The following is a 13,338-nucleotide window of genomic DNA, read 5'->3' as shown; positions in this document are numbered from 1 at the left end:
AGTGGGCTCAATTTACTTCAACGCTATGTTTATAGCGCTGGGATGGAGGTCCTGGAGGTATTCAATTGACACAAAATTAAAAAAAAAAAAAGAAATGCAAAATCAAGCACTTGGGTCTCAAAAACCCAAAGGCTAAATATAGTATCAAGGGTACTATAATGGAAACTACTGAGGAGGAAAGGGATTTAGGAGTCACTATTTCAAGTGACTTGAAGGCAGGAAAGCAATGCAACAAAGCAATGAGAAAGGCAAGTCAGATGCTTGGTTGCATAGGGAGAGGAATCAGTAGCAGGAAAAAAGAAGTGATAATGCCACTGTATAGGTCATTGGTGCGGCCCCATCTGGAATACTGTGTCCAGTTCTGGAGACCATATCTCCAGAAGGATATAAATACATTAGAGAGTGTACAAAGAAGGGCAACTAAAATGGTACATGGCCTACATCACAAAACGTACCTGGAAAGGCTAAAAGATCTTAACATGTATAGTTTGGAGGAGAGAAGGGAAAGGGGAGACATGATAGAAACTTTCAAATATATCAAGGGTCTTAACAAAGTTCAGGAGGGAAACATTCTTCAAAGGAAGAGAAGTATTAGAACTCGAGGACATACACTGAGACTGGAGGGGGGGGAGGTTCAGGGGAAATTTAAGGAAAAATTACTTCACAGAAAGGGTAGTGGATAAGTGGAATAGTCTCCCATCAGAGGTGGTAGAGGCTAAGACTGTAGAGCAATTTAAACATGCTTGGGATAGGCATATGAATATCCTTACAAAGAATTAAGGTTCAAAAAGGGTTGAGATTACCTAAAGAATAAAAAAAAAGGGGCAGACTAGATGGGCCAAGTGGTTCTTATCTGCCGTCAAATTCTATGTTTCTATTGACTTGCCTGCACAGCCTATTTTTTCGGCCGATGCCGACCGCGCGGGGCCGCGGATCGGGATCGCAAGGTGACTGTCACCTTGCGATCTGCACTATCTTTTCTTCCGATTCTGACTATATAGTCAGAATCGGAAGAAAATATCTTACCGTGTGTACACACCTTTAGACAGCTTCAATTGCAGGATACACAAATAAGGGGTAATAAATTCAGCTGCATAGTTACCAATACATGCTGGGTGTAGGCAGTGACTGACTGTGCAGATGAGCTGAATTTATTTCCCACCAAAAGCATATTGTAAACTTGCATGCACCAATTATTATTATCCTTTATTTATATGGCGCCACAAGGGTTCCGCAGCACCCAATTACAGAGCACATAAATAATCAAACATGAAAACCGCAACTAACAGTTGATGATAGTATAGGACAAGTACAGGGTAAATACACATAGTTACATCAGCAGATGACACTGGAATAAGTATCAGGTGGCAGAAGACTGATGGATTTGGTGCAGTTGAAGACTATTTTTTATTTTTTTATTTCCACAGAAAATGTTCTATAGTAAAATCAAGTTCGATTCAATTATTCCATTTACTCTTTCTGTGTGAGCATTATATACATTTCAGAAACTCATGGTGATAGTCCTTTTACTATCTGTAGTATTATCCCTGGCATGATTGTGCATCTTTTGTTTTGACAGCTGCGTTGCTGTGTCAGGTTGAACCAGTGGGACGATGGTTTGAAGCATTCATTAAGCGCAGGAATAGGAATGTGTCTGCCTCATTCCAGGAGCTGGAGGATGAGAAGGAAACCTCAGAAGAGTCTGAGGATGAAGAATTTCAGCTGGAAGAATTTACCCTGTTGAAAACACTTGATCCTAAGGATTGGAAGGTTGGTAGCTCTTTACAGAGTTTACAGATTTGTAAGAATGAGTCCAAGAAACAGCCACAACCCTCACACAGATCAGCTCATATGTACATGTGTTTGGCTAGGGTCTGAGGATCTTGTTAGGTTCAATCTTCATCTCCTATTTTCCATGTGTATCCTGTTTATTAGCCAATCAGATCATCAGACTGGTCACAGGAGCACTGCAGATCTTGTGGAAGAGTGAGGCCAAGATGACATGTGACACAGGCAGTTTCATGATGTGAGGAATGGGGTTAAGCAAGAAAGCACACATTGGACGTTATATAGTGGAAGGAGTTAAGGTCCCAGTACACGGAGAAATAATAATGAGGCTCCTCATAGTGATGCAGGAAAATAGTTTTCTGCAGTTTTTCCGTGTGTGGGACCAATCATCTGTGTATCGTTTGCTTCCACACACTGCTAGATTATTATTCCAAGCAGCCAACTAGTTAGGAGGCAAGGGGAGCGTGTGTGTGTGTGTGGTGCTGGTGGCTGCCAAATTACTGTCTCGCCCCGGGACACAAAAATCCTAGTTTTGACCCTGAATATATACAAAATCTGCAGCCAGCAGCCCCACCTGAGCGGTTTGCTCACTGGAACAGTTCCAAGGGGGGAGTCTATGGCCAAACCACCTCTGCTAATGTTCCTCCCTTTAAAACAGAAAAGTATTTAGTACAACGTGGAGTAGTGCTGTGGGCGGGGTTTGCAGAAACATACGGATTTGTACCCATACTCTTGTAAGTCTGTTTGCATAGATAACCTACAGCCCTTTGTGGGGTCATATACAGTAAATGATGAAAAAGAAAAGCAGATTAAAAAATAACTAGCCCTAAATAAAAATACTTTTTTTTTTTTTTTTTTGTATTCCCTTTAAGTCAGTGGTTCCCAAACTTTTGTGAGTCACGGCACCCTGGAGTGTCAGATTTTTCTTCACGGCACCCCTAGGCCACAAGTTTCTTATTTAGAAATTTCGAAAAAAATATTAGATTAAGTAAATTATGTTTATATGTCATCCTTAGGGTCAGTTATGTGGCGAGGGACAAGATTTGCTTCTGTTTGTCCACATATTTTATTACTGGAAGCCATCAGCACTGGTTTTGCCTATTAAATTGACAATAAATAGTTTGAATTGGTCCTTGACCACCAACCTGAGGCACCCCTGCAAGTGTCCCGCGGCACCCCAGGGTGCCACGGCACACAGTTTGGGAACCACTGCTTTAAGTGTTACTGTCTAATGCTATTTTCATATGCATATGTCTACACCAAAAAAATCTGTTGTTTAAAAAAATAATAATAATCAAGGTGCATATATGCACACATAAGTCATTTATACAGACTTCTTTTTTTTACATGTTACGGTTTTTGCTGACTGAGCATGTATTCTGCTGTATTGAAAGAAAACGCAATTGTATGATATAAATAATTTGCATTGATTTTGTTTTCTGTAGTAAAGAATAAGTAAGCAATGGAAATATTCTACAGTGGACATACAGATTGCTACTAGTATGACTTATTATTTACTAGTGAATTTTAGAAGGATTTTCATTAAAAAGTATGGCAGCATCCAGTGAACAGTGGGCAGATGTATTAAGCCTGGAGAAGGCATAAAGAAGTGATAAGTGCAAGGTGATAAACGCACCAGCCAATCAGCTCATAACTGTCAAGTTACATATTGGAGCTGATTGGCTGGTGTGTTATCACCTTGCACTTATCAGTTCCTTATGCCTTCTCCAGGCTTAATACATGTCTGGTAGATTTCCCTAGAAAACGCAAATGCAGAACATGCAACATATCAATTTCTTACAGGGTTTTCTTCCAACTATAAGTAAAACAAATCAGTATTAAACGATGGTTGGTCCAATCAAATAGCACTAATTTATATATTCTTAATTGTGTTCTTGTATTGGGAGAGATGTATTAAGCCGTGGAGAGAGAGAGAGAACCAGTCAATTAAGCTGGGTTTGAAAAATGACAGGAGCTGGTTGGTGCTTTATCTCTTTCCACTTTATGACTCTCCAAGGCTTAGAACATCTGACCCATTGACCGTACGGAATACATACGATTTATTGGTGGATGGGATGTCGGCTGTCTATATCCCGGCAGCAGCAACCCGTCCGCCAGAATGCCGGCAGCAGGGAGAGCGCTAAGAGTCCCCTGGTGTGCTCGTTGCACTCGCCACAACTTGCATTCCCACTCTATGGGTGTCGTGGACAGCCACAAGTGGGAATAGCCCTAGTGCACTGGGTTTCTGGCTGTCAGTATCTTGAACGCCGGGATCCCAACAGCCAGCATTTTAACTGCAACCCTGTCTCAAATAGACAACCATTTTCAATGTAACATAAACATGAGTAGAGTTCATACTATTAACAATCTAATGATTTGGCTGAATGAGAGAAATGGTGACAAAGCTCTTTGACAGGGGGCGGAATATAAAATGTAATCTCTCTTTGTAGAACCAGGATCATTATGCAGTGCTTGGACTGAAGAATATAAGGTACAAGGCCACACAGAAACAGATCAAAGCAGCCCGTAAGTAAAACAGAAGCAAAACAAATTGATGTATTTCACTTTATACTTCCATGTCATTTTTTAAAGGCAATAAGGTATGAAGCAATGTATATTATCATATAGTCTATTATTGTTCATATCTGATCCTCTACCCTGTTCCTATTTTTTAAAACTGAGTCTGTTGTGGAGAATTATTGCTGAAGAAGCTATTTCTGATTTATCCCCAGATAAGGCAATGGTGCTGAAACACCATCCAGACAAGAGAAAGGCAGCAGGAGAGCAGATTGTTGAAGGCGATAATGACTATTTCACGTGTATTACTAAAGGTAATGTTACTCATTGCAATTGCATGTACATAAAAAAGAAATGCATACTTTTATCATTTTTTAAAATGAGGAAATTAGATACAAGTTCAGAGCTTACATTAGAAAGACTCTTAGCAGCACAAAGTGTATGGTGCCAGATATAGTTACTGAAAGGTACGTTTTAACAAACTGAATCCAAACCAATACTGATTTAAAAATGAACCTTTATTATTACATTTAGTGACAGGATCTACCGCAGTGTCAAGACAGAATTAATTCCATATAATATGTGTACTATCTTTATTGCTGCCTAGCATAACATGATAAACCTTGACTTTTGGGCATTGTATACATTTAAGTTCTCCAAAATGTTTGTAACACCCTCCCTGCCGAGTTCATTTAAAAACTGTGTGCAAGTGTACGTAGAAGAATTGATGCTGGTTTGAAGGCAAAGGGTGGTCACACCAAAGATTAATTTGATTTCGATTTCTCTTCTGTTCATTCACTTTGCATTTTGTTAATTGCTAAAAATAAACTATTAACACTTTTTTATTTTTGGAAGCATTCTTATTTTGCAGCATTTTTTCCACAGCTGCCTAAAACTTTTGCACAGTTCTGTATTTATATAATAATTCCAGAAGGGCTATCCTTTCTTCTCAATGCGGGCGCAGTGGAACCCCAAAGGCTCCCATTGCAAGGGAGACTGGACAGACCTAGAAGTAGTGATAGCCATTGAATGCTATACCATCGATGGTCAATAATTTTAAACAATCGGTAGAAAACCATCAATGGTTTAGCCAGCAATGGCTGGGTGCTACGCTTGCATGGACATCAGCCACTGGGCCGGCACATTGATGGTTTTATCATCATCGTTGCCACACCAGCGATGGTAAATCCCCCCACTTCTTGTAGGACTTGACAGTCTATCAAAAGAAAGCGCTGCAGTGGGTGGGCATTCCTGGACCGCCCATGACTGCTGTGGTGATGCTTGGAAGATGGGCTGCTGGGTAGGGGTGATACTGGGTTACCATATCACTCTGGTGAGCAGTGATTGGGACACTGCCATTGGAGTGATGGCTGTACTTCAGCTGCCAGGTGAGGAGTGATGCTGGAATCACTGTGGCCATTGTTATCAGGATTCACTGCTGACCGAGCCATGGCTACAGTGAGCCACAGATGCACTGCAGAGCTGAGTGTGTCTACCGTTGGCCTGCCTGATTGCAGTAATCATACAGATTGGGGGCGGAAACATGAGTGCTGAGGGGTCAGAGGTACCACTAGATTGGCGACTGCTTGAAGATCAGATATGACAATGCAACCTTGTAGTAATTTAAGTATTTGGCAATAGCAATATTACAATGCTCTTAAGTATTTGGTAAAAACTATTTTATAATATTTGAATTAAAGGCCTAATTTATTTTTCTAAGTAAGGCAAAAAAAAAAAGCAAGCAATGGCCAAATCCATGCTGCAGTGCAGAAGGGGCAGATGTAACGTGCAGAGAGATTAAGAATTGGGTGGGGTGTGTTCTAACTGAAATCTAAATTGCAGTGTAAAAATAAAGCTAACATTTGTGAGGCTACATGCAAAAGCAGCCAGTACTTACCCTCATGGAAAAAAGATAAATGTATTTGCTCCCCTTGCATGGCAACATGGTTTGTTCCAGGCACAAAGTTCCAGGCTTTTTTTTTTTTTTTTTGTTGCTTTACTTACAAACCTAAATCATGCCCTGCGTTTATTCTCTGCTTTCCTGCTAGCATATCACATATGAGAACTTGAATGGTTCAAATTGACGTAATGTTTGATGCTTTTTTTTTTTTAAGCTTATGAAATGTTATCTGACCCTGTTAAAAGGAGAGCATTCAACAGTATTGATCCCATCTTTGACAATTCTGTACCGTCTAAGAGTGAAGCAAAAGACAACTTCTTTGAAGTATTTTCTCCCGTGTTTGAGAGAAACAGCAGGTAAAGGACACTCTCAATCTAATGCTTTCTTCAACTGAATAAACGTACTTATTTTGTTTTGCATTAAAAAATATTCTATTTTATTACACACTTTAACTAAGATATTTCATAATATAGGTGGTCAAACCAGAAAAATGTTCCAAAACTTGGTACCATGAACACCTCTATTGAAGACGTAGATGCATTTTATTCTTTCTGGTAGGTTTATCACTCTATCCTGCAGATGCATCTTGAGCTCTTAGTTGCTGTATTTATGTGACATGTTATATATTAATTTTATATATATATATATTTTTTTTTTGTCAAAATACTAGGTACAATTTTGATTCATGGAGAGAATTTTCTTATTTGGATGAAGAAGAAAAAGAGAAAGCTGAATGGTAAGTAATATTGGCCAACTTATGCTTAAATTTATAATACAGGTTGAGTATCCCTTATCCAAAATGCTTGGGACCAGAGGTATTTTGGATATGGGATTTTTCCGTATTTTGGAATAATTGTATACCATAATGAGATATCATGGTGATGGGACCTAAGTCTAAGCACAGTATGCATTTATGTTACATATACACCTTATACACACAGCAGGAAGGTAATTTTAGCCAATATTTTTTATAACTGTGCATTAAACAAAGTGTGTGTACATTCACACAATTCATTTATGTTTCATATACACCTTATACAAACAGCCTGAAGGTCATTTAATACAATATTTTTAATAACTTTGTGTATTAAACATAGTTTGTGTACATTGAGCCATCAGAAAACAAAGGTTTCACTATCTCACTCAAAGTCCGTATTTCGGAATATTTGGATATGGGATACTCAACCTGTATCATTACAAGTTTTGCTAAAAACTGTGTTACCAACTAGTGGTGAACATTTCTCCATCATCCATCTGGGGGATGCTGCACACTTACTTATGGGTTAGAGTGTGTGGGTGTGGAGTTTGGCACAGAATCAATTAAAAACTAACTCTTCCCCTGTCTAACCCCTCCCATATATACTGCCTCTTCACAGACATTACCTCAGTTTAAGTTTTGTTCCTTGGAGGACAGGCACAGTTTTCTTTACTCATAGGCTTTAGTTTTCATGGCTGTTTTAATCTATGCTTAGTCCCGGTATACAGGCGACAAGCGCATACTGAATGGGGTTAGTTATTTTAGCGGCAGTTGTGCGCCTATTTCTCACTCACTTTGCCCCTGGAAAGTCGCCATGTCTTAGACCGTTGGGGCTTTCTACATCACTGGACACAGCACCGAGGGGGCATTCTGGCAGGTAAGACGTTCACAAACTGCACTGCGGTATTGGACTGTCTCTCTTTATTTTATTTTATGTTGTTGTTCCTCAGTGTGGCAAGCTGTTCGTGTACCACCGCTGCTGTTAGGTGTATGGTAGTGGTGGGACCGTTACTGAAGGGGACGGCTGCTGTGACTGCTCCTCCACTGGAGGGAAAATTCAGACTGGGCGGTCTCCAGCTTTCCGCCTAGCTCTTCCCGCTCCTACAGCGGCAGCAGCAGCGCTTGTTCCGCCCATCACTAAGGGAGCGGATTTGTACAGCAGGCACCATTTCCCTAAGCTTCCAGCACTACTGGGGGATGCTGCGCAGCTAGCTGAGGAACAGAAGCACTCATTGGGTTCTGACTCACCCTTATAAGTATACAGGCGGGGTTCAGATACTTTTTACACAGTGGGGGCTAGATCAGAATCTCTGCAACAGCCTTTTCATTACACTGATGTATTTAAGATTTCACAACTGTTATTGACACTTGCCCTGTTCACTACACAAGTGGGGTTCACATCGGTATAAGTGTATTCACTCAATTGTTCCCTGCATAGGTGGGATTGTTATCATTATAAGTGTTTACTCACCCTGTTGTTTACTCAAGCGGGGTTCATATTAGAATAAGTATTGTGTATATATATTTATATAGATTTACACAATACAGGGACAGGATTGTTTAGCTGTACTGCTGTTTACAGACAATGTTTACACCATGGCAAGTAAACCAGACAAAGCTGTTTATTTTGCTTGTTCACAATGTGGTGCTAAACTTCCTAAAGGTAGCAAGAATCCAGGTACCCTCTGTACTGCGTGATCCGGGATGCCCCCTACGGAGCAGCCTGGGGGATCTACGGTTTAGTCCATGCCTCTGTGGTCCAAAAACATGGCAGATGCCATGGGACTGACGTAAGTCAGCTAATCAGGAATGGTCTCAGGGGAGTCAGAGGAGCCGCTCTGGGCAAGAAACATGGGCAGGTGTCTCTCAGACTTAGCTCAATATTTGAATAAAATAGTGACCTCTACCGGTTCTAAACCTACTAAGCGGTTACAGTCACCACCCGCTATAATGTTCCCAGGAGAGGAACACGATTCCTTTAGAGGAAGGTGAAGTGGGTACTGAATGAGAGGACACGTCTGTTTGGGATGAAGAGGAGTCAGCTACAGGCTCAGGGGTCAGACTATTAATTGACGCCATACGTCAGGCGCTTCACCTTCAGGATGCTCCTGCGGCAGAGAGTTCGCCCTCTTTCTTTAAACGGCAGAAAAAACAGTGTCGCTCTATTCCCCTCATACTCACATTTTGGGGATATTTTAAAAGAAGCCTGTCTTAAACCGGACTCTAGATTTCAGGCTCCTAAAAAGTTAAGATATTTATATCAGTTTGCTGAGGAGGACACACAGTCTTGGGAAAATCCTCCTAGGGTAGAGGCCCCAGTTACACATTTGGCAAAGGCAATGGTCATTCTGTCTGTACAGTCTGTATCTTTGAAGGATGCTACGGATAGGAAGACTGAAGCGGTTCTTAAATCCATATTTACTTTTTCAGGAATTTCACTCAGACCTATACTAGCAAGTACTTGGATCCTTAAGGCGGTTGATGACTGGTTAGCATGAGTGGTGTCTGGTATGCAGTCTGAGGACCCATCTGAGGCGATTCAACTAGCAGAACAGATCTCAGAAGCGCTCTCATATGTCGGGGAGGCCTTACTGGATTCTGCCTCTTTACAATCACGAGTCTTTTCATTAGCAGTTACAGCAAGGAGATCTCTTTGGTTTCGCGTCTGGAATACTGACGCTGACTCCAAACATACCGTGACGGCGGTTCCCTTTGAGGGGGAATTTTTATTTGGTCTGGAACTAACCAAGATTATTTCAGCTACCACAGGAGGCAAGAGTCCATTTCTTCCAGTTGCCTCTCAAAAAAACAAAAGCAACTCTGTTTCGGTTCTTTTGTACCCAGGGCAGAGGAAGTTTTCAGTCCTTTCGGAGCTTCTTGAGATTTCCACATAGCGGAACCTCCTGAGGTAGTGGAACTCCAGGAACCCATAGACCTGCCGTCAAGCCTACTGCATGATGGTTTGGGGCTTGTGGAGGGTTCACTGGTGGTTGGGCCCAGCTACTTCAATTCAAGGACATTTTGGCTTCAGTCGAATCCAGATCGCTGGGTGACTGGGATTCTTACAAAAGGTTATATTCTGGATCTAGAGGAGACTCCTCCTAACCTGTTTTTATAACTTTCCTTCCTTCCGACCCTTTCGGTCCATTGCTTTTAGAGAATGGAGTAGTTCTCCCAGTTCCCAGACACCAAAAGGGGCAGGAGTTTTTACTCCAGTCTTTTTCTCGTAAACATGCCGGACAGTTAATTTTGTCCAGTCCTCAATCTAAGGTACAGATTTAAACACTTTTCAATAGAAAAGTTAAAAATGGAGTCCATTCTCTCAGTCATAGCCTTCATGGAAGAGGTGGAGTTTTGGGCATCTATCGACATAAAGGATGCATACCTCCATGTTTCCATTTGGAAATGTCACCAACACCTGCTGCGGTTTGCGGTAGGTCCTGGGCATTTCCGGTTTCGGGCCCTTCCATTCGGCCGATCCACGGCTCCATGTGTATTCACAAAGATCATGGCTTACATGGTTGCGAAACTGAGATGTCAACATCACTTCCTACCTGGACGACCTGTAAATGAAAGCTCTGTCTCGGTTGCTTCTTCAACAGCACTTACAACTCACGGTGGACACCATTCAGTCCTTCGGATGGATAGTGAATCTTCCCAAATCATCTCTTCTCCCTTCTCAAAGGATGATATTCCTAGGTCTCCTGCTCAACACCGAAACGCAGAAGGTTTACCCACCCCAGGACAAAGTTCGGGATCTACAATCCAGAATACGATCTCCGTTACAGTTATCTCTGGTCTCAATCCTCAGATGCATGCTGGTAATAGGAAAGATGGTGGTCGCATTTGTAGCAGTACTGTACGCAAGATTCCACGCTCGTCCTCTTCAGGCTCAAATTCTCAGATGTTGGTCAAGAGCGGAACCGAATTTGGAAGCGCAGCTCCTTCGTCTGTCAATCCATACCCGACAGTCTCTTCTATGGTGGCTTCACAGCTCCAAACTGTCCTGGGTGCTCCATTCACCATTTGGTCCTGGTTGGTGGTTAACACGGACACCAGTCTCACAGGTTAGGGAGCAATGTCCCAATCTCATCATTTCCAGGGTCTCTGGAGAAGTCTAGAGTCGTCTTTTCAGATGAACATTCTCGAATTGGGAGCAATCCGATATGCACTGATTCAAATGCAGCTCCTTGTCCAAGGCCATCCTGTTCGCATTCAATTGAACAACGCCAACTCAGTGGCTTATATCAACAAACAGGGCGGAACGCAGAGTTGGAGAGCAATGAAGGAAGTATCTCATATCCTTCAGTGGGCAGAGACTTGTATTGTGGCCATCTCGACAGTTCGCTTCCTAGGGGTGGACAACTGGGAAGCGGATTTCCTCAGCCTACACACAATTCATCTGGGAGAGTGGGAACTTCATCAGGAACTATTTCTAACACTCGTGTCTCAGTGGGGGAATCCTGACATCAACCTCATGGAGTCTCGACTCAGCAGAAAACTGACTCTGTACGGATCACGATCCCTAGATCCTCAAACAGTTCTGGTCGATGCCATGACAACGCCTTGGAGGTTTCATTTACGATGTGTTTCTGCCGTTTCCGCTCATTCCTTGGCTACTTCAAAGGATTAGTCGAGAGGGGCTCCCGGTAATTCTCATAGCCCCAGATTGGCCTCGACGACAGTGGTACACTCTTCTTTGCAGCATGTTGACCAAGGAGCCCTACCGGTTACCGCTGCACCCAGATCATCATCTTCTGGGACCAGGTCGCCACCATTATTTACCTCGTCTGGCTTTGACGGCATGGTTCTTGAATCTCAAACTTTCTCGTTCTGTTGTGACAACTATGCTCAAGGCTCGGAAGCTGGTCACTTCTCGAATTTACCATAGGGTATGGCGTATTTAAATTGCTTGGTGTGAACAGCACAAAGTTCCGCCGCAGGTCTTTCGCTTGTCACGCCTCTTGTCATTTTTGCAAGATAGTCTCACAAAAGGACTTCGTCTTTCTTCGCTTAAGTGACAGGTTTAGTCTTTGTCCATTCTTTTTCAGAAGAGAGTGGCTATTATTCCAGAGGTCCAGACCTTTCTCTAGGGAGTGCTGAGGATTCAGCCTCCATACTGTATGTTCCACCGGTCCCTTCTTGGGATGTTAATTTAGTGCTTACAGCTCTTCAGGGGGCCTCCCTTTGAGCCTCTGGAGTCTGTTGCGTTACGTTTTTTTACTCTTAAAGTGTTTTTTCTATTGGCTATTGCATCTACTTGCCGTGTGTCCGAGTTGGTGGCCCTTTCTTGTAAGCCTCTTTTGTTGGTGTTTCATGATGATAGAGTGGTTTTGCAAACTAAGCTGTCATTTCTTCTTAACGTTGTATCAGCTTTTCATCTTAATCAGGACATTGCTTTCCATCCACACTTATCTGGTGAAGACCGTCACTTGGCCTTACTGGATGTTGTTCGAGCTTTACGCATTTACTTGTCCCGTACGGAAAAACTTTTGTTGAACGGAGACCTTGTTGGTTCTCACTGATGCTCCCAAGTGTGGTTGGCATCTAAGAATACGATTTCTCATCGGGTCACATCAGCCATCTCTCAAGCCTATGTTTCATCTGCTGTTCCTGTTCTTGACCCACTGCAGGCTTATAATCTGGTAAAGAGGGTGTGAGCTAGAGGACCAATCTGATGCTGCAGTGTTTGGTTCTCCTGCTCACGTCTAACCTTGGTTTTTAACTAAGGCTGTATGATGCAGGGCTCATTATTGGAAGAAAGGTCGGACGTCATGATTTCTATTTTTTATTTTTTATCGTAACGTTTTATGAAAGGTTTACAGAAAATAGTAATCGCTGTACAACATGGTACTGGGTATCTTAATTGCGTACACAGAAAATAGAATGATATGAGAACACATAAGATAACTAAAACATTTAGGAAGGTTGGGAGATGGCAGTAGTTGCCTCGAGAGTGGGTTGCAGAAATAAGACGATGGGAAAAAGAACATGATGGCTTGCCAAAAGAGCTCAAGGCAAGGAGCTGACATCAATCAACTGCAGACAGATATAGAATACAGGCCAAAGGCCAAAAGTGCAATAGGCTGATTATACTTAGATGGAGCCTATATAGAACAAGTCCACAATGAGGGAATGTGTCCAAAAACAAAAGAGAAAAGGAGAAATTTAAAAAAGAAGGGTGGGAGATGTGACCGGAATGGAGACACATAGGGGCAGTGATCGCAAAACGAGTTATAGCGCGTATTTTACCCCGAAACAGCTAACTAGGACCCACTTTTAGAAGATGAGCAGGTCCCACAGGACGCGCTCATCTAGATCTGTGTGTCAGCGCCTTAGCCAATCAGCGGCACACAGGAGGTGACTGGCTGCTTCC

General features: G+C 42.3%; 1 protein-coding gene across 1 annotated transcript in view; it reads left to right on the top strand.

Annotated features, from left to right (window-relative positions):
• Positions 1-13,338, top strand: part of DNAJC2 (DnaJ heat shock protein family (Hsp40) member C2) — a 116,686-nt gene that overhangs the window by 1,983 nt on the left and 101,365 nt on the right. The window contains exons 2-7 of the mRNA XM_063927003.1: positions 1,580-1,770; positions 4,239-4,314; positions 4,521-4,619; positions 6,420-6,561; positions 6,679-6,759; positions 6,876-6,941. Coding sequence (XP_063783073.1) covers positions 1,580-1,770; positions 4,239-4,314; positions 4,521-4,619; positions 6,420-6,561; positions 6,679-6,759; positions 6,876-6,941 — 655 coding nt within the window. The remainder of the gene's footprint in view (positions 1-1,579; positions 1,771-4,238; positions 4,315-4,520; positions 4,620-6,419; positions 6,562-6,678; positions 6,760-6,875; positions 6,942-13,338) is intronic.

This window comes from Pseudophryne corroboree, chromosome 6 (genome assembly GCF_028390025.1).
Source record: "Pseudophryne corroboree isolate aPseCor3 chromosome 6, aPseCor3.hap2, whole genome shotgun sequence".
Taxonomy (NCBI): Eukaryota; Metazoa; Chordata; class Amphibia; order Anura; family Myobatrachidae; genus Pseudophryne; species Pseudophryne corroboree.
Note: the sequence above shows the minus strand (reverse complement) of the source record. Positions and strands in the feature narration are given on the sequence as shown.